This window comes from Amphiura filiformis, chromosome 17 (assembly GCF_039555335.1).
Source record: "Amphiura filiformis chromosome 17, Afil_fr2py, whole genome shotgun sequence".
Classification (NCBI taxonomy): Eukaryota; Metazoa; Echinodermata; class Ophiuroidea; order Amphilepidida; family Amphiuridae; genus Amphiura; species Amphiura filiformis.
In genome coordinates this window covers 6,587,092-6,607,511 of record NC_092644.1, presented here as the reverse complement: position 1 = coordinate 6,607,511, position 20,420 = coordinate 6,587,092, and the positions used below count along the sequence as shown (strand labels likewise).

General features: G+C 36.0%; 2 protein-coding genes and 1 long non-coding RNA gene across 3 annotated transcripts; 1 reads left to right on the top strand and 2 right to left on the bottom strand.

Moving 5' to 3' along the window:
* Positions 1-2,037, bottom strand: LOC140138347 (3 beta-hydroxysteroid dehydrogenase/Delta 5-->4-isomerase-like). The gene is made up of 3 exons (XM_072160253.1): positions 1,782-2,037; positions 1,053-1,217; positions 1-755 (listed from the first exon to the last, which is right to left on the bottom strand). The coding sequence occupies exons 1-3, from the start codon at positions 2,035-2,037 to the stop codon at positions 1-3; spliced, it is 1,176 nt and encodes a 391-aa protein (XP_072016354.1).
* A 3,233-nt stretch (positions 2,038-5,270) lies between these two features.
* LOC140138346 (3 beta-hydroxysteroid dehydrogenase type 7-like) lies at positions 5,271-9,651 on the bottom strand. The gene is given in 4 exon segments (XM_072160252.1): positions 5,271-5,452; positions 5,455-6,108; positions 7,023-7,190; positions 9,476-9,651. Coding segments are annotated over 4 exon segments (1,167 nt in total). The 5' UTR covers positions 9,639-9,651.
* A 5,233-nt stretch (positions 9,652-14,884) lies between these two features.
* On the top strand, positions 14,885-17,628 carry LOC140138172 (uncharacterized). The gene is made up of 3 exons (XR_011856955.1): positions 14,885-14,968; positions 16,841-16,917; positions 17,568-17,628. It is a non-coding gene; the product is annotated as an uncharacterized lncRNA (long non-coding RNA).
* The last annotated feature ends 2,792 nt before the right edge of the window (positions 17,629-20,420 follow it).

Below are 20,420 nucleotides of genomic sequence, written 5' to 3'. Positions count from 1 at the left end.
CTAGACGGACGCCTGATCCATTGATTTATACTTTTCATGATGAAGTCGCAGAAGTCTTGGTAAAATTTCTTCGTAAGTGTACAGTGGCTTATAACCCAAATATTCTTTTGCCATATCATATGTCGTTATCGGCATGCCACACATTGAAAAGACCCCCATACTTGACAACGGTAGTCTTACAGTGTAAAAAGGGCTTAAGATATAAGACACCCACTCGCAAAAATAAGCGGATATATACAGTAACCAGAAGGGTATATAGAATGAGGATATTTTCGCGCCAACATGCTGCGCAAATTGTGCCAGAAAGCCACTGATAGACATAACTGGTGTATCGTCTGCTACACAGAAATAACGCCCGGCTAACGCTTTGCCGCGTGTCATACCTACACTAGGCTTGTTGTGCGTCGCATGAATACGACTTACAGCCGCTACAAATGCCCAAGCAACATTACCTGCATATGCGCACTGAAATCTTGGTGCATCGTCACCTATTCGATAGAAAGTATTGTTTCTTATCAACTTGTCTGGTATAAAGTTTAGATCACCTTCACCATAAATGGAAACAGGCCGAAGTGCGCAAGTGCGTAGTTTTTCACCATTCTTGACTTGTCTGCCATTGGCTTGAAGTACGAGATCCTCTGCTAGCCTTTTACTTACTCCATAGGCTCCTATTCTTTCTCCGGCAGTGATGCTGCTGGTATATATCAGATACTTTACGTTGGTGTGAACACACGTTTGAATCACAGCTTCAGTACCTATAAATTATATGAAACGACAGAAAAAGGTGAATTACACGGATTATATTTTTTCTTTCATGTCAATGATATGGGGCGTGGGGTGTATGTATTTGTGTATGGGGCGGGGTGACGTGTAGGGTGTGTGTGTCTGGGATTATAGGTACTGGGGTAGATTATTGTTGAAAACGTCTCATAATAATTCTGATCAATTCAACAGAACCAGTGTTGCGTATGAAAGAAGCCGTTTTTTTATATAAACGTCACTGTTGATGGGTACCAATCATTTTGATATAAATTAATATGTATTATCCTTACCTTGTACATTTATGCGGTGCAGTCTCTCTTTGTCTGGAATTGACGAACTGTCTATGACTGAGGCATTGTGGATAACAACAGTAGCACCTGCAAACGCCTTTTCTAAATGAGCTTGATTGCAAATGTCCCCTTGAAATTGACGCAGTGTAACCTGACTGTCAGTAACTGAAACACAAAGAAAATGACACTGCGTGAAAAAATGCGTGACATGGCCATTAGGAGCATCAAACAAATATAAATGTAGATACATATGATGACATTGCATAAGACGGGAAATCTCTGCGTCGTAATGTTTTGTGCAAATTGACCGGAAATGAATCCATATCAACATCATCATTTGGAATCAGCAGAAGATATTTCAACAAAATATGGCCACAGTGTTTGAAACATGTATCTACAATTTCATGAACACTGGTTGGCTGGTTCATAGTATGAAAACGGGTTTGACTAAAACAAAGCACGGAAGGGTTTTTGAGCGTTTTGTGATGTATTATTCGGCGAAATTAAAAATTTATATAAAAGATTTTGTTTTTTGATGGATCACAAAGAGAAAATCATTGGTTAAAATTACCTCAGTCATTCAATACTCTACAATGAAAAAGTGAATCCTCCGGCCCTCTACACAAAAAAGTTGCACCCAAAGGTCATGCTTTCAATGTACAGTGTAAATGTGGTGACTATTCGAACGATTTTAACAAGATTACATTATTTTAAAATTAAAATGCTTACCTCCAATTCCACTACACCATTCGAATGGTTGCATATCAAACACACGTACTTCACGAATGGGGAATTCATTTTGTTCCAGCATATGTTTAACAATATGCTGTCCTAAGAATCCCGAACCACCGGTTACTACCACAATTTCTTTGTGCATATCAACAGGCTCGACGTCGAAATGTTTTGGAGCCACTAATTTATGAGTTTCAATTTTCCATGGAGAGGAAAATCCGGGATGAGAATCGGTTCCATCTGATGCCGACATTATAGAGATATTACTAATTGTAGTTGAACTGTTAGGACAGAAGGATTTCAATTCTTACGATAAGAGAATATCAGAAGGTTATATCATGGGATTGTCTTTCAATCCTATGCACAATCGCAAACCAATTTCGGTACCTTTCACCACTAGTATTCGTAAATATCAATAATTATAAGTGATATTACTATAGGTTATCTAAAGCAAATATAGAACTTAAAAACATAATTATTCTCAACTAAGTAGAGCTAACATTGACTTCGGACTTTAAACGTCATCTTGGTTAATTGGTATCAGAAAGGTTACGCCTCTTCACCATGCACAGTGTCATCGCCCTGATATCTTCATGGCAGAAATCGCCATGGTAGGGTGAATCCACCGCCACGCATGGCCATTTTGTTCCGAACTGTTTAATAGTTCATACTGCAGTTACTGTCCGTTTTCCTATACACAATACACAGTGCTCTCACCATTGACGCGTGACCTGTACAAATGATGTATGTTGGGAGAATGGACACTTGCCTAGTTAACATCACTGTGTGAAAAATAACCAGCCAATATTTTATTTATTCTCCAAAACTTCTAGCAAATATATTTCTCTAACATGACCTAAAATTACAGCTAGGTTAGATGTTCAGAAATGGTCGCACTTTTGTAAAATATGAGTGAGGGCAAGGCATAGCTAGCCAACTCCCCGTGTTAATTGAATGGAGATTTGACCGAAAATATTGGTATCGGACCGCTCACTTCTGAAGGATGCCACAAAAAACGGTAAAAGCTACATTTAAATTATTCTAAATAGGTTCTAGAAAATAAAGTTTTGTAACATGTCCTAAATTTTTAGCTAATTTAGATGTTTGGAGAGGGTCGCACTTTTGTGTTTTAGGAAGGATATGTAAACGACAGATAACACCAAAAATATGAAGAAATTATTTCCAAACCGTGTTAAGTCAACAATCATTATGTTGCTCATTTTCAAGAATGCTGGTTTACAAAAAGCACGCCATTGTCTCATTTCGTGAACAAAAGTACACATACCATTGTTTCCTTTCGTTTCCTTTATAATCGGTTACCCAACTGAAGCTATAATACTCAAACTTTATTGCGATATCGCACATGAAAACAGTCACATGTGCACAGCCAGAGAAGATCCGATTTAATCAGTTGAGCTGTTTCAATGAGTGTTATCTTGGTTTAATAGCTTTTAATGGGGTTAAGTCCTGCAATGGTCGAGATGAATTCTACTGTAGACATGACTGCATCATGTTTGACGCAAGACGCAAGCTAACGACTATCATATTTGTTCAACACGTATATTCAAGTGCAAGGAACCACATCTGGCTTCTTTAGACGAAATCATTTACGGGAGATATTCATCATTTTCTGCCCCGGTATCCAAAGATTTTCGTCTGAATATCAAAATCGTGCATAGCACATTCACGTGTGTGTATCGATCCCGGGTATTTATTTTAGTATCTCTGCTGTACCAAGTAATTATTAGCCAGGCGATGTCGGTGTGCCATGTTTACACATAAAGGGACGCACCATTTTATTTTCAGAGGGGTGAGAGCTTGGGTTGGGCGGCTTTTTATTTTTTGACCACTGAAATTATTGGGGACCCTATGGTACATGGCCTGCATACCCCTTGAAACTTATTTGGGGCCGGCCTTCCCGGAGCCACTGTATCAAGTCAGTTTTAGGTCAGGATTTAGGATTATTGCCAAAATCTATATATCAGTTAATAGATATTGTCATTAAAATGAAATTATGGAGATTGTCTAACTGGTCCATCGATCGATCAACCATGATGTTAATTAAATAGGACAACTTCGTCATACTATCTCACGTTTATTTCATAAAACATTGTAAATCCGTCACTCTGTGAGCTAGAGTAAATGCTATAGACGAATCAAACAAGCCAAGTGATTGTTAGAATTCAGTCAGGGTGAGTCAGCCATAACTGGGTCCCGTCTGTACCAAACTGGTGTTGTTACTGCACAATTGGGTGGATTAAATCCGCTTAAAAATCGATGTTGAATTGTATTGTGTTCTAAACTTTCATAATTCTTTTGTCTACGTTTAACACGGGTGATGGAATGCAGTTTAATATCCCCGCCAAGGCCACATCAATTCACATTTTAGGTGGAATAGACCTAAGGGGGACCCAGTAATGGCTGCCATTGAGGTGTAAGAATGCGTGAAAATGGATTCGTCTATACACAGGATGTACCAATAAAAATAGACCCTGTGGATTGGGATATAATTAATTTAAATTATCGGCAGTAAATTCAAAATTTTCCTTTCTTGGAGATTCAAAAACCATGACGTGTCTTCTTTAAAATGGTGCAAATTTCATTAAAATCGGTTCTTGGATTATTAAGATATTACTGCTGATATTTGGAGCTGAGTTCCCCCAATCCGTAGGGCCTATTTTTATCGAGCCACTATGTCATGAAGATTTGTACTTTATTCAAAAATGAAATATCATCCTTTGCATAAAATATCACCACGAGACTTGCCACTAGGTCAAGTCTACATAGAATAGCCATTGGCACTAACCAATTCTGAGTCATCAGTGTCATTGAATATAATATTGTTCTACAAATCACTGATAACAACAAGTTAAAGATATTGATACAGCTTGGGATATTATATATCAAAATATGAAAAGATATTAACTATATAGGCCTAGTCATTTGGATTTGAACCGAGAAGTGTACCTATACAGTCCGGTTCAAATGCCTTAATTTAGTTTTTCTATTGTAATCAATAATGTGTGTGACAGCTTTCGTAAGAACTGATCAATCCTTGTGTTGCCCCTATTCAGATTTACTATACTATAGTAAATAGCAAATTCCTTCAGCGGTGTCCGTCTGCTCCTTCTGATTAGCGTGTAAAAACAACTAGTCACGTGATGCTACGCGGCTTGAGGTGTCGATGTGATGATGACGTGATTCAATTAGCCAATCAGTACTCCATTTCCGTACTTACGCCATAAACAGCGCAAAATTGGCAGAAGAATTCAGGCAGCGGAACAAAACATTACGAAAAGGTGGGATTTTTCATTGTCTGCGAGTTGCAATTTGTAAATCAAAGACTTGAAACGAGCCATTGGATTATCATCTAGAATCGATTACAAAATGTACAAGCTTCTAAAACATAATAACGAGTGAAGCCTTTTATTTCGAGTTCTATGATTTTCGAAGTAGCATCAGCCTTTTGACAAAGTTCTATGTTGCTTATACTTTTAGGTGGTGTTCTAAATAAGTAAACGTTCTTTTCAAACTATCTTTGAACGTGTAGATTGGTTCGTATTTCAAGTACAGTTTGGCTTCATTTGGATCGAAAACAGGAAGGCGATGCATGTGATCTACCCCAACCTTTGATAAAGGTAATCTCAAAACATACAATGGTTGCAGGAAAACGATATCCAATCACATAGGAAGGCCAACGCGTAGAGAATGGAAAAAGGTATGATGAAATATGACGGTCTGACCTTTAGCATGTGCATGAATGGTATTAAAGACTCGCACATAGACGTTACTGGAGTGTTGTCTGTAACCCCGATCGCACGACCGGCTGGGGTTTTGTCTGAATCTGGTGCACAAGTTTCCTCTGACATACCTCTAACTAGATCTGGAGTTTTACGCGCCAAATTTAAAGAGATCTTGCCTGTTGCCTGTCTGGCACTTGAATTTCGCGCCAAATCTGCGTCTGCAGTTTCCCGTAGTTGTCGAATTGCACAGATAAATGACCGCGCCATATTACCAGCATAAGCAGATGGAAAGCTCGTGTCTTCGTTCCCGGAACGGATAAATATATTCCCGAATACGTTTCTTTTCAATTGCCCTAACGTGTCGGTCCCACCTTCGCCATACAATGCCGGCAGTCGCAAAGCACACGTACTCAGTTGGCAGCCGTTGTTGAGTTCTTTCTTGTTTGCTTGTAGAATCATTCGTTCTGCTTCTAGTTTGCAGGAACCATAGTAACCAAGTTTATTGACGACCGAGGCTGAGCTGGTATACACAAGAATTTTGATGTTGTTGTCAATACATGCTTTAATTACGTTTTTAGTACCTGCCAAGAGAATAAAGGTAGAATTTGAAGATGATGTAAATACTTCAAGGTAAAGCAACTGTTTGCTTATTAGGGATTTTGCCATTTCCCGAAGTTGGTGTATCTTTCAAGAAGAGCTAATGATAAATTGATTCGACATACATGTATTCCACGGGATGTAGTCAACATTTACATACCTACACATAGGCATTGTTAATTATACAAGGTAAACACAAAACAAAAAGAAAGTTCTCACTTATGTAACCCGTCTAAACCTGCTCATGATATGACCATTTGATTGACACGGTCGTATGCAGCATTTTGCTAGATCCAATTTAATACCGCATCTGTTAAGGGATCTGGAATGAGCGTTTTGAGCGTTTCGACAGTATTTTTTGTGGGACATGAGAGCACATCAGACATATCGAATTGCATTCTTAATACGCAGAATGTCTTTCTGATATCAAATAATTTTCATTTTTTGAAATATTTCGATATAATACAAATTATTAAAATTTGATATTTTTCACATTTTGATATATAACAGTCCTCGAAGTAATTTGATAAATCTAATGATATATTTTAAAGTGTATGTAGCTGGGAGGAAAAGCCGACGATCAATTGAAAATTTTGACCTTTCATATTGAAAATATGGATCTTTTTCCCCAAAAGACCTAATTTTTTTGGTGTTTTGGGAAAAAATCCATATCTTCAATACGAAAGGTCAAAATTTTCAATTGATCGTCGGCTCTTCATCCCACCTACATACACTTCAAGTATAAATCATCAGATTTATAAAGTTTAATATCAATTTTAAATTATTTGATATCAGAAGGACAGTCTTCGTATTCAGAATGCAATGTGTACAAATTTGCTTCCGGTATATAGATCAGCCAGAAAGGTAAGTTTCCTGTATCAATGCACAACCGACTTACCTAGCACATTGATTCGATATATTTTATCATAGTCTGGTAGCGACGTCACATCAACAATGGATGCATTGTGAATTACTACTGTTGCATCCTTCAACGCTGTCTGGACATCGCTAAAGCAACACAAGTCACCTCGGTAAAGTTCGGTGGTGATTCCAGGATTGTCTGGCACTGGGGATCAATTAGATTTGACAAAGATTTTAAATACAAAAATACAATGAACAAACAAACAATGGCAACATAAACCTGAACAAATTGAGATGTGACACTCTGATATACACCAGGCACAAAAAGATACTCGTCAGTTATATTCATCCTTGCTGTTCAATAACTTGATAATTTTGGATTATTCTGAAATATACATTTTGTTAATTGGACTTTTCTTTCTCATTCGACACCCTGTTCGTGAACATTGAGCAAGAATTGACCAAGATATGTGCCTCCAAACTCTCAAACCTCAAAATGAAAAGTTGCAATTTTAACGATTCAATTGCGCCTGTTACACTGTGTGCTTTATTGATTGGCCCGTGGTGCTTGTGTGTAATACAACGATGCGTTCCCATTGAAAATCGTTGAAAATGCAACTTTTGATTTTGGGGTTTGAGGCTTTGGAGGCGCATATCTTGGTCAATTTTTGTTCGTTTTTCACGAACAGGGTGTCAAATGAGAAAGCAAAGTCCAATTAACAAAATGTATATTTCAGAATAATCCAAAATTATCAAGTTATTGAACAGCAAGGATGAATATAACTGACGAGTTTCTTTTTGTGCCTGGTGTATAGTAGTGGTACATGTACTTCAGACAGGACAGGCAGTCAGTTAGTATTATGCATATAGTACCTCCAATTTTGAGAGGAGTACAAGGCCTTTTCAAAAGATAACCATATTGTCAATAACTAGTAAAAATTTACCAAATGCTAATTAAAAGTACAAATATCACTACCTTTCCGTATACACGGTCAATATAAACATTTGCAATGTCCCTACATCCTCAGACTGAAAATACGGGTCGTATCAAGCTTTTACACTCTTCCTATTGACTGATTTGTCTATAGACGAATCCAACGAGCCAAGTCATGGTCAGGATTTGGTCGGCCATCTTTGGGTCCCCGCAACACCAAAAAGCCGCTTAAAAATCGATGTTAGATTATTTTGTGTTGTAAACTGTCATCATTCTTTTGTCTACGTGTAACACGGGTGATAGAATGCAGTTTAAAATACCCTCCATGCCGCATTATTTCACATTTTAAGTGAGATTGAGCCGACGGACCCAACTTTGGCAGCCATTGAGGTATAGAAATGCGTGAAATTGGATTTGTCTATAGGGCGATTCAGATAAGTATGGACTACCCAGCAAACACATGCCGTTTTCGACATCATTCGCAAAAGGTTATAAAAGGTTGTCAGAAAACGTTTAAATGCCGGGTTATATAAAGGGTATATTAAGAGTATAAAACGTTTTCATAAACTTAAAAAACATTTTTTGATAATCTACTGCTCAGCCAACAAAAATATTTTACAGAAAACGTTTAAATGTCGGGTTATATAAAGGGTATAAAAACGTTTTAATAACATTCCAAAAACATTCTTGAAAACTTTATACAAAACATTCTAAACAGAATGTTATTTTAGTTGAAAAAATATTTTGCGAAAAATGTTTGCCCAAAATATTTTCAATAACGTTTTAAAAACGTTTTCATGACCTTTATATAACCCGACATTTTAATGTTATTAAAACGTTTTTACCTAAACCAAAAGCCAAAATATAACTTATTGGAAAACGTTTTTAAAACGTTTTTGTGTTTGCTGGGTAGGTAGAGGATCAGTTATGCTGCTAGGCAGTTATCTTTAGCACTAAAGATCTGAGTGTCTATGAACTTTCAAGACAACATGTCAGCTTCCATGTAGAAAGTTTCTCCGTGAAATTGGAGCAATATTTTTTCATTTTCAGACTATTTTATGTAGTGTGAACAAATAACTTCCGGTTGCATCTTTGATTTAAAGGGTATTTCCCTCATACTGGGACAAGGATTTTTGGCCAGGGAAATAGCCCTGACCTCAATCTAGATGAAAATGTGTGGTCAATGATGGAAGAGAAAGTCTACTCTCCCCTACTTGCCACAAACAAGAACATGTTAGCCCCCCAAAAAAGGATGCATGGGATTATGTGAAACTGCGAGGTCATACGATTCTTCCCAATCTTCTCGAGGGAGATCGCGGGTGGAAGAATCGTTGCCGCTAAGTGATAGAGGACCAGAGAGGGGAAGTTCTTAAACATTCAGTTCTTCAGTTCATACACTTCAAATAAAAGAACAGTTTTGCCACAATTCATGTCAATATATTGTGGTTTATTCATTTAAACATACTTTATAATATAGATGGTCCATTCTTATCCGAATCACCCTACATGGGGTAAACATGGTAAAGACTGACCCGAGCGACTGGCTTACTACTTACCTTCAAGTCCAACATGCCATTGAAGAGGTACGATGTCAAACACTCGAATTTCGCCGACAGGGAAGTCCTCTTGTTCAAGCAATTGTTTCACAATATGCTGCCCAAGAAATCCCGAACCACCCGTTACTACGACAACTTCCTTGGATTGCTCTGAACTTGCCATGTTGATTTGCTTTGCAGAGCTGTGCAAGAGTTGAAATTGAAATGATAGGGATGTGCATTGATTTTTTTGGCAATAGTAGATAGACGAGTAGATAATTAAACAAGCTTTATGAGTCACAACATGGCAAGATTTTGCCATGTCTATTTATTATCAGCATTATGTTAACATATCAAGATAAATTATCACGCCAATTGAACTTAGTAAAATGGATGTCGACATATTAAAAGTAGAATATATATTCTGCGGTGTCAAATTACATTAAGGTTACTGTTGGTTAATGTTACATTAAGGTTGCTTTTGCTTTCTTGCCCTGCGGGGCCCTTATATTGGGATCCCACTTGGAGTGTTTAGTCGTCGTATGGGAGTCGCCGGCCTCGGGCTTGCCGGCCCTGCGGCCTTGATGGCATTCCACTAGGAATGCGACGAACACCATTCAAACCTAATACCTATAGATTAAAATCTTCCGCTCTTCTCCAGTGTGCCTCTGCTAGTAATACGAAGGTCGTCGGTTCGAATCGAGTCGGCCAGATGTACTGGGCTTTTTTCAACGTTTATGTGCGCTGGACGCTCTGGGTAAGGATTTCATCCTATCAATCCATAGAAGTAAATATATAATTTTCAGTTTCTTATGTTACTTACCTATCTACCGAATCCATTATAGTTTAATTATACACAAAATATAGCTAAATCCGACGCCCAGGTCATACGTTCCTTATACAGGATCTTCAGCTTCAATTATACTTGTTATGAAAGACACCGGTAGCAAAAACTTATCACAATCATGTTCAAAGTCTATCATTTGTGTCGATTATATCAGACTAACTTAATAATAAGGTCCTCAAAATTAGTGTTATCTTCTATTTACACGCTATTTAAGGGTGATCGCACTTCTTTTCGTTATGGTAATGTTCGTAATTTATTGCTTCCAAATTTTTCCATTCCTCTTTCTTTCTTTCTTTCTTTCTTTCTTTCTTTCTTTCTTTCTTTCTTTCTTTCTTTCTTTCTTTCTTTCTTTCTTTCTTTCTTTCTTTCTTTCTTTCTTTCTTTCCTTCTTTCTTTCTTTCTTTCTTTCTTTCTTTCTTTCTTTCTTTCTTTCTTTCTTTTTTTTAGCCCCCAAAGTGCAAATGTTCGCCCGCTTCGCGCGCATTTATTCCACTTTTGCATCACATTCATCAGTTTAGCTTCAAAATAGCAACATTTCGCGCGCATTTGTACCATAAAGTTACTCTGTCGGCAAAAGGTGCTGGATTCACTGTAGGCCTACACTTCAAGAATTTTTTTAACTAGTTAAAGGAGTGTTTCGTGATCCTAGCATCCTCTTTTTATGACATTTTTCAGTAGATATCCACGAAAAAAGCATATTCCCAAAATATCAGTTGATTCCGATTTTGCGTTTGCGAGTTATGCATGATTATGTGTATTACACTGCTCCATAGACAATGCGTTATAATTTCGTTCTGGTGCACCAGAACGAAAATCAAATTTCACGATATCTTTACAAAACGAATTAATCTGCAAAGAATATTTTGTACATAAACATTATGTAGCCAGAGGTTTCCAGTGATATAAAAATCTCAAAGTGGGGGATGAGGCTGTGGATCACGAAATGCCCCTTTAAGGGGTCTAGAATGAGCGTTTATGGCGTTTCGACAGTATTTTTTGTGGGACATAAGAGCACCTCAGACGTATCGAATTGCATTCTGAATACGAAGCATGTCTTTCTGATATCAAAAATTTTCAGTTTTGAAATTCACGATATAATACAAATTTTATGACAAATTATTAAAATTTGATATTTTTCAAATTTTGATATATAACAGTCCTCGAAATAAATTTGATAAATCTAATGATATATTCTTAAAGTGTATGTAGCTGGGAGGAAAAGCCGACGATCAATTGAAAATGTTGACCTTTTATATTGAAGATATGGATTTTTTTCCCCAAAAGACCTTTTTTGTGTGTGTGTTTTGGGAAAAAAATCCATATCTTCAATAGGAAGGGTCAAAATTTTCAATTGATGGTCGGCTTTTCTTCCCACCTACATACACTTTAAGTATAAATCATCAGATTTATAAAGTTTACTTCAAGTACTGTTAAATATCAAAAATATCAATTTTAATGATTTGCCATAAAATGTGTATTACATTGCGAATTTCAAAAAATCAAAATTATTTGATATCAGAAGGACATTCTTCGTATTCAGAATGCAATCCGATATATCTGATGTGCTCTAATGTCCCACAATAAATACTGTCCAAACGTTCATACCCCTTCCCTTAATATAATTATATAAATTTTTTCATAATAATGTTTTACGGGCGAAGCGAAAAGGAAAACAAATTTACCCATGGCGAGAAATGGACGATCTCAATCAATTGTGTTTGTCGATCCGGGTAAGGTCATGCTAGCTCCCTGCTGTGTGTGTTGCGGTGTTGGCATGGGGATCAATAGGTGACATCGATTTTGTAAACATCTACATGTAGTGTGTGATTGAGTTTGTTGGTCATTTATGAATGTCATTTCATCAAGTAAACATCGGGAAGAAATTTCCCCACCCACCACTCCTAATAAGGGTATGGGGGCAATGAAAAGTATTATTAGTGAACACATATTTAAGAGTGATAATTCACTTTCATTAAGTAAAGGTAATAGAGAGAAGTTAACAGCTCAATAACAAACAAAAACAAAGGAAGTGTAAATGTCAATTATGTTGCATTAGCATAGTTATTTCTAATTGTCCTTAGGTGATTTAAGGGCTTAAATCAGCACATGCGAAGAGGGAATCCTTTACAGAAATAGCTGCAAGTAAAGTAGTGAGGACATTATCGTTACATGTTATATAAATTACGTTATTGCAATATAGAGGATAAGCAGAAAGTCTCAATAGATCAGGAGTACAAGCAAAATGGTACAAATTTTCAGAATGTTAATTTAAATCAACCAGCCTGTAAGTTCCAAATGTGTTTATCACAGATGCCATAGGTAATCGAGAGAAAGGCTTTCAGAGATCTTCAAATATGCACAAGATCGTCAAAGATAAGGGTCACAATATAATATTGTTCCCCCTTCTATAAATTATATATATATATATATATCAAAATGGAGAGCTGTCAATAATCAATACATGTTAAAAGAGTTATATGTGCAAAAATTTGGTTGTTGCTCGAGTTTAGTACATTAGTAATTGTTGAAGATTGGTATTTTTAGATATTCTTTTCGTAAATTATAATGATACACATGCACAGGTAGACAAGTAAGTCACAATAAATCAATAATCCTTTTATCCATTGTAACCTCCAGGTCAATTGCACACCTGTTGATGGAATCCCAAGGGACAGTCACCCTCGGAGATCTTGAATTGTATGCACCAGTAGTATATACCTTGTGGGGGTCTCAGCCATGATATGTTATGTTAATCAACGGTTTCAGAGTTGTACACTAGGGAATTTAATTCTGGGGGGGGGGGTGGGTCTACCCTAGGATAGGTCTTGATTTCAGTAGTACAAAGTGTAACACTTTACTCCAGTCGGGGTCACTGGGGTAAGGGGAATTCGATGGCGGCTGTCGCGTTCCATATGTGTCCAATGACGTTTTCTCTATGAGAATATATTTTGTTAATTTTATTTCGGCTGAGATCAAAGGTAATTGGTGTCAATTCTGAGACAAATTCAAACGCTCAATAAAAGGTAACTTGATGGAATGCCATCCATGATTGGTAAAAATCTTTGTGTCCTTGTCCTTTTTGGCTTTCTCGGTCTGAGGGTAAACGTATATTTTGATGTTATAAATATCAGTATAATTTTAAGTTCAACTTTTGCGTTCGTCATGATTAATAATAACATTATTCATTATCAAAAATCGACTATGGCATAGTCTACTTTAACCCAAGCACTGGTCTAAATTTGACACCTTGTCTTGTTTGGTTGGGTAGTATGCCTATGAAGGATAGTTAAATGTTTTTTGCCGTAGTGTTTCATCTATGCCTTAGATCTATAGAACTGGAATCACTGTACAAGAATATCCCCTTATACAAATCTTTTCTGCATTTTTGAAACATCACCATTCTTTGACTGAAGAGGTTCACCAGGTATGTTGATTAAACAGCTAAATAAAGCCATTCTTTTAAGGGAAGGGGTATGAACGTTTGGACAGTGTTTATTGTGAGACATTAGAGCACATCAGACATATCGAATTGCATTCTGAATACGAAGGATGTCCTGATATCAAATAATTTTGATTTTTTGAAATTTGCAATGTAATACACATTTTATGGCAAATCATTAAAATTGATATTTTGATATTTAACAGTACTTGAAGTAAACTTTATAAATCTGATGATTTATACTTAAAGTGTATGTAGGTGGGATGAAAAGCCGACGATCAATTGAAAATGTTCACCTTTCGTATTAAAGATATGGATTTTTTCCCCAAAATACCAAAAAAAAAAAAGGTCTTTTTGGGAAAAAAACCATATCTTCAATATAAAAGGTCAAAATTTTCAATTGATCGTCGGCTTTTCCTCCCAGCTACATACACTTTAAGAATATATCATTAGATTTATAAAATTTATTTCGAGGACTGTTATATATCAAAAATTTGAAAAATATCAAATTTTAATAATTTGTCATAAAATTTGTATTATATCGTGAATTTCAAAAATGAAAATTATTTGATATCAGAAAGACATGCTTCGTATTCAGAAAGCAATTCGATACGTCTGAGGTGCTTTCATATCCCACAAAAAATACTGTCGAAACGCCATAAACGCTCATTCTAGATCCCTTAACCTACCACTTCTAAAAAAATCAACACAAAATTGTTGTACTTTTCACACATCAATTTTGATATTTCTGTTTGTCATTTATGACCACTTATATCATTTTTTGCAATACTTTCACAAGTTTCCGCTTTGTTCATAACTTACTCAGGAACTTATAATAAAAAATAAAAGAAACAAAAGAATAATGAAATGAAGCATTGCGTGCTGGTTCGCCATGGCGACCAAGCACAATACGACCCGCAACACAAAAAGCAATATAGACCTATAATCGGATTATTGCGTTTTGAAACACCTTGAAGTAATATAATACTTCGATTTAGAGCTATTTAGATCCATTTAATCATTCATTATAATTCAAATTATTACGATCTATTCAACCAGGGATATATTCATATTTTAATCGCTTCTTTCAAAATATGATTCATCATTTTGGTATCATATCTGCATTGAGAGCAGGTACGAGGCATGCATATGTGGTAGCATTCATCACTCATGAAGCAAATGAGGCCTGTACTACTGTGATGTCCAACGATAACATACTTCCAAAATCGTAAGTAATTTTTAGAAAGTAATCGGCACACCGATTCTCAGACTGTGTAGTGATAATAGGAAATTAAGGTTAGCAACTATTTTTAACTGTTGCGATTTGGTAGTTCACAGCATCTTGCGAGTAGTAGAGAGCTTTGGCAAATACTGTATTGGTCAATTCATAGCGAGTATGTAGAAGAATTCAAATATCACAGATATACTTTTTTAGATCCTGTGGTTCTCGGGTTATGTTGTAAAGAGGGTTGAAACAACAACACTTTTGTAAGACGTACATAACTTATTAACAAAAATAAATCAAGTAAGTAAAGTATATGATTTGTAAAATGAACTTTTGCAAGTGTTATTTTTCAATAATATATTGATTTAGATAATGAAAATCAATTTTTTGGCTCACTCTTTCGACCAACAATAGTCAATACCTTGTCTACCCTTAATAAGGACATGTAAGGGGGAGCTAGTATAAGGCAAATGCATGCGAAATACCCGGTCACAAATAGTACATACATTTTAAGTCGCTGGTAGCAAGTATTTCAAAAAAAGGGTGTTGTTTTGAATTGATGTGATGGGTTTAATTTTTTTAATATCTATGCTTTACCGACAGGTGATTAACTTATAAAACCACTCAAAATAGAGTGAAATGTGTTTTGAACTTTAAAACTACTCAAAAAAGACTGAAAACCTCTCTAAAAGAGTGAATTTCAACTCGTTCAAGAAGTTAAATGAAGGGCAACACATTTTTAGAGTTGTCCTTCATTTAACGCATTGAAAGAGTTAAAATTCACTCTTTTATAAAGTGGTTTTAAAGTAAAAACACATTTCACTCTTTTTTTAGTGGTCTTGTAAGTGAATCAATATTTTGGGGAGTGAGTTTTTCACTCTTTTATGAAAACCTATTAAAAATTGATATTTTTGATATTTAAAGTCTTCGAAGTAAACTTTTAAAACTTTTTAGATAAATGTAAATTAATTTATTTCTTAAATTTACTGTTTTATTTCATTCCAAATGCTACTACAACTTTTGGATACAATTAAAATACCTCTAATACATCAGTTTTATCTATTGCTAAAAAATCATCTTCAAGGTGCAGAATTCAACCGGTTTCCCCCCATGATTTTACCAAATGTTTTTCTTTTAAATTTTCACATGTAAAAACATGTTTTGATTTTTTGATTTGAATCCAATTAAAAACAAAATTGGCCGGAGATTTTTTAAGTCGTATTCTCGTATTCACTCTAACCGCCATGAATATAAAACAAAGGAAAGATAATTTCGTGGTCTTTTCTTTTTCTATTGTTTGGTTTTAAAGAAAGTAACCTTGATTTCTATGTTTTTTATAAGTCGACTTCAAAAGAAAGTAAAAAATCTTTATGTTTTCTGTTGTTTTGAGATGAGCAGATTTTATTCTGGGGATTTCCCCTCACAAAATAATAGAAAACACAAGAATATTTTGTTACTTTCTTTTAAAGGATGTCTCCGACAATCACAACATTTTGCCTTATGTTAGAAAAATATTTATCATATGGTTTTATTTAAAACCAACTCATATTGACCATAAAAACGAATAAAAACAGCCGGCTCTCAACACGCGATATTCAAACATTCCCGCCGAAGAAAACTGTCTAGCACAATGACGTCATGGTTGTACTCAATTGTTGTCAACCTTCATTGCATTACGGGGACGTCATTGCACTGGACAATTTCGGCGACCGGTATTTTTGAATAACGGCTGTATTAATTCGTTTTTATGGTCAATATGAGTTTTTTTAAATAAAACCACGTGATTCGAGCTTGATAATTACTTTTCTAACATATAAGGTATAAACAAACAACATTACTGACAATTAATCACTGATTTTGCTCTTTTTTTACCAGAAATATGAAAGTTAAATTTGCTATCTTCATTCTGTGCTCAACTTGGGCACTCGCTTCTAGTGTCCCAGCCAGAACAGGTGAGCAATGTAAGGATGAGTTGTCATAATTATTATGTATAGGAGGCCTGTCGAGTGCAGATCCGTCGGAACACGCTTTTCAATACGGAATAAATGATAACCTCATCGTGACATCATCCAAGCAGCAAAGTTCATTTCCCATTGAAAAAGCGTTATCCGACGGATCTGCAGTCGCCCATTCTGATAGGCTTTAACGACAGGATTTCATAACAATTAGGAAGTGTTTAGTGGGTTAGCCGTAACACAAGTTTAGAACTGTCAAGCTTTCACCAGGAGTAGCTCTGACTTCTTCATGACAAGTACCTGAGAAAGAGACATGTAGGCCGCCCCCTGCCTACCGATGGCTCTGAAAAGAGCCGTTCACGAATGTAAAAGGCTTAGTGGCTCTGAAAAGAGCCATTACTAGGCAAGGGGCGAAAGGATTAAGACAATTATAGCACACTTAAATCAGTTAGTAATGTGGTATTCTTGCAAGATGAAATTTAAAATTTGATGTGCATGCCAGATAACCACGATGGCATGCCATTCTATAGTTACTCATCATGCTCATTTACTTGGGCAAATAATACATTTGGCAGTTCTCAAAGTACCTTAAGCTACCTTACATTTCATTTTTGATTACTTTATTTCTCTCATTTGTGATATCATAGATGGAAACCTGGATGACGCTGAACGAGTATTCCAACTTCTGAAAAAGACAACAACTGACCAGACGAAGATAGACAGCATTCCCCAGCACAGTACTGATGAAACTTCTGCTTCTACTCCTAACAAGAATCTCCAGACATTGCTCTTGGAAGGTCTGACTACCCACACCACTTCACCAATACATACCTGCCCTCCCGGTGTTTGGATTTGCGATGAGCCACCAAGCCGAAACAATTTTGAACATCTGATGCAAAGTCTAATATACTTGTACGCCAAACTTGAATTGGAGGGTGCCATTTCTACAACATGTCCCATGGGTATATGGGAGTGCAACCAACCCACAGTGTACTCTGTAGCTATGACTATGATGCAATATTACATTGAACAAGTAGAAAGTGGAGCCATTGATCCGATGTGTCCCCCGGGTGTTTGGAATTGCAACGACTGGGACCATGGGGACTGGGGGGAGTCTGACAATATTTTGGCATCTGTTATAATTCATTAGAAACATTTAATTGCAACGTTCTCCATTCGCATTTTCGAAGCATGGCGTACACAATAGGAGGGCAGTATTCAATATGGGTAAAACCCGCCAAATTCAAAAGCCTTTACACATTTCGTGCTGCGCCATCCTATTGTGTCCGCCATACCTCTAAAAGGTTAATGCACTTACGGACTGTGTCGAAATGATTGGTACGCATCAAGTTTGATGTTTTTCCCAATGCAACATTAAATACTTTTGAAATGTCCAGAACATTAGGTTTCACTCCCTGAAGAGAATTGATCAAAAATGAATTCCCTCCTGAGGTTGGTATCTGTCAATGAGTTGACCAGATCACTAGCTGTCATTATAGCTAGAGGCAGTATAATAACACAAATGGCTCAATGAAATACATAAAAATGACTACCCGGAAGTGAGTTTCGCCCGAGGCAATTTGTGGTTAAATGTTGATCCCTCACTATAATAGTTATTACCGTCAATTTGGTTGAAAAAGGAAGTGAGACATGATCAATTCTGTTAAGGTAGTGAAACCTAATGGTGCAGTTTATGACTTTATGGCAAGTAATCTACAAATTATTTGGTTTTTATGTTGAATTGTGATGTGTCAAACTCAGCTATTATCAATGAAAACTGTTGGGTAGCAATCATTTTGATACAGCTCGAACCATAGGCGTAGATCCTGGGGGATGAGGGGATAAATCCCCCAATATTTTGTCACGGGGGTGCTCCATACAATTATCCCCCCAATGTTGAGGCCTGTATATGGGTTTCTGATCAATTTAACCTTATATTTGGCAATTTTAGCCTTAAGGGCTGGGGTATGAACGTTTGGACAGTATTTATTTTGGAACATTAGAGCACATCAGACATATCGAATTGCATTCTGAATACGAAGAATGTCATTCTGATATCAAATAATTTTGATTTTTGAAATTCGCAATTTAATACACATTTTATGGCAAATCATTAAAAATTGATATTTTTGATATTTAACAGTACTCGAAGTAAACTGATGATTTATACTTAAAGTGTATTTAGGTGGGATGAAAAGCCGATGATCAATTGAAAATTTTGACCTTTCGTATTGAAGATATGGATTTTTTTTCCTAAAACACCAAAAAAATTAGGTCTTTTTGAGAAAAAAATCCATATCTTCAATATGAAAGGTCAAAATTTTCAATTGACCGTCGGCTTTTCCTCCCTGCTACATACACTTTAAGAATATATCATTAGATTTATATAATTTACTTCGAGGACTGTATTATATCAAAAATTTGAAAAATATCAAATTTTTATAATTTGTCATAAAATTTGTATTATATTGTGATTTTCAAAAAATGTAAATTATTTGATATCAGAAAGACATGCTTCGTATTCAGAATGCAATTCGATAGGTCTGGGGTGCTCTCAGGTCCCACAAAAATACTGTCGAAACGCAATAAACGCTCATTTTAGATCCCTTAAAATCGAAAAAATTTCCAAAATGGCAAAAAAATTTTCGCGCTGTTCGCGTGCATTTGTTCAATTAACTTAATCTGTCGCCAAAAAGTGCTGGAGTCACTATACTTCAAAGCATATTTTCCAACCCAATCCCCCCAATGTCAAAAAGCAATCTATGCCACTGGCTCGAACCTGCAATGTAGAGTGGTAAGGATAAAGGTAAAGGAGACGATCCTGTATAACCAGTGATCGGAGTGCCCATCTCTCTTTCATTGGCGATTGGTTTAAAAAAATACATCTTACAAAGTCTTTATTTCAAATTCGATTTGCCTACATGTTTCTGGTTTCCTGCGTCACATGGCCAAAATATTGTATGCTTCAGAGCTTGTTAATACAATGCGGAATGCGTCGTTTTTCCCCACCTTCACTTCATCCCACACCACAATGTTAACTGACCAGACAATTCTTCCGACAAATGCTTTTAAGGCGATATAATACCCTGATTTTCATCAGTACCCATCTTCTTTTTTGTTGTTGCTAATTTATGAAGTATATAAATATGTTCATCATCTCATGTCCTGAACTTATAAAATATCTCTACATACAAAGTGGTTTTAAACCATTTTAGAAAATCATTTTAGCCCTATATATTTTTTTTGTTTACTGTATCCTGGTAACTGAGATGTGTGTTTCATAACAAACCATAATTTATTCTATTGAACATGTCCAAGTAGAATACATGAATAGAATACATTAAATCCTTTGTTATACTATCTATAGAAATGTACTCACTGATTATAACACTGAATAAATTAAATAGGCCTAATCTCTTCCACATAGACAATTTAATACTACACCATGTATGTATCTTCTATAATGTGTTGTTAGGAAAAGAGTTTAAAAAGGCTATAAG

Bases quoted from the DNA above. Each gene is read 5' to 3' on its own strand.
- LOC140138347 (XM_072160253.1), bottom strand. From the start codon at position 2,037: ATGTCGGCATCAGATGGAACCGATTCTCATCCCGGATTTTCCTCTCCA. The intron at 1,218-1,781 runs GTAAGCATTTTA...TTTGTGTTTCAG, and splicing joins ATGGTGTAGTGGAATTGGAG to TTACTGACAGTCAGGTTACA. The intron at 756-1,052 runs GTAAGGATAATA...TATAATTTATAG, and splicing joins GCACCGCATAAATGTACAAG to GTACTGAAGCTGTGATTCAA.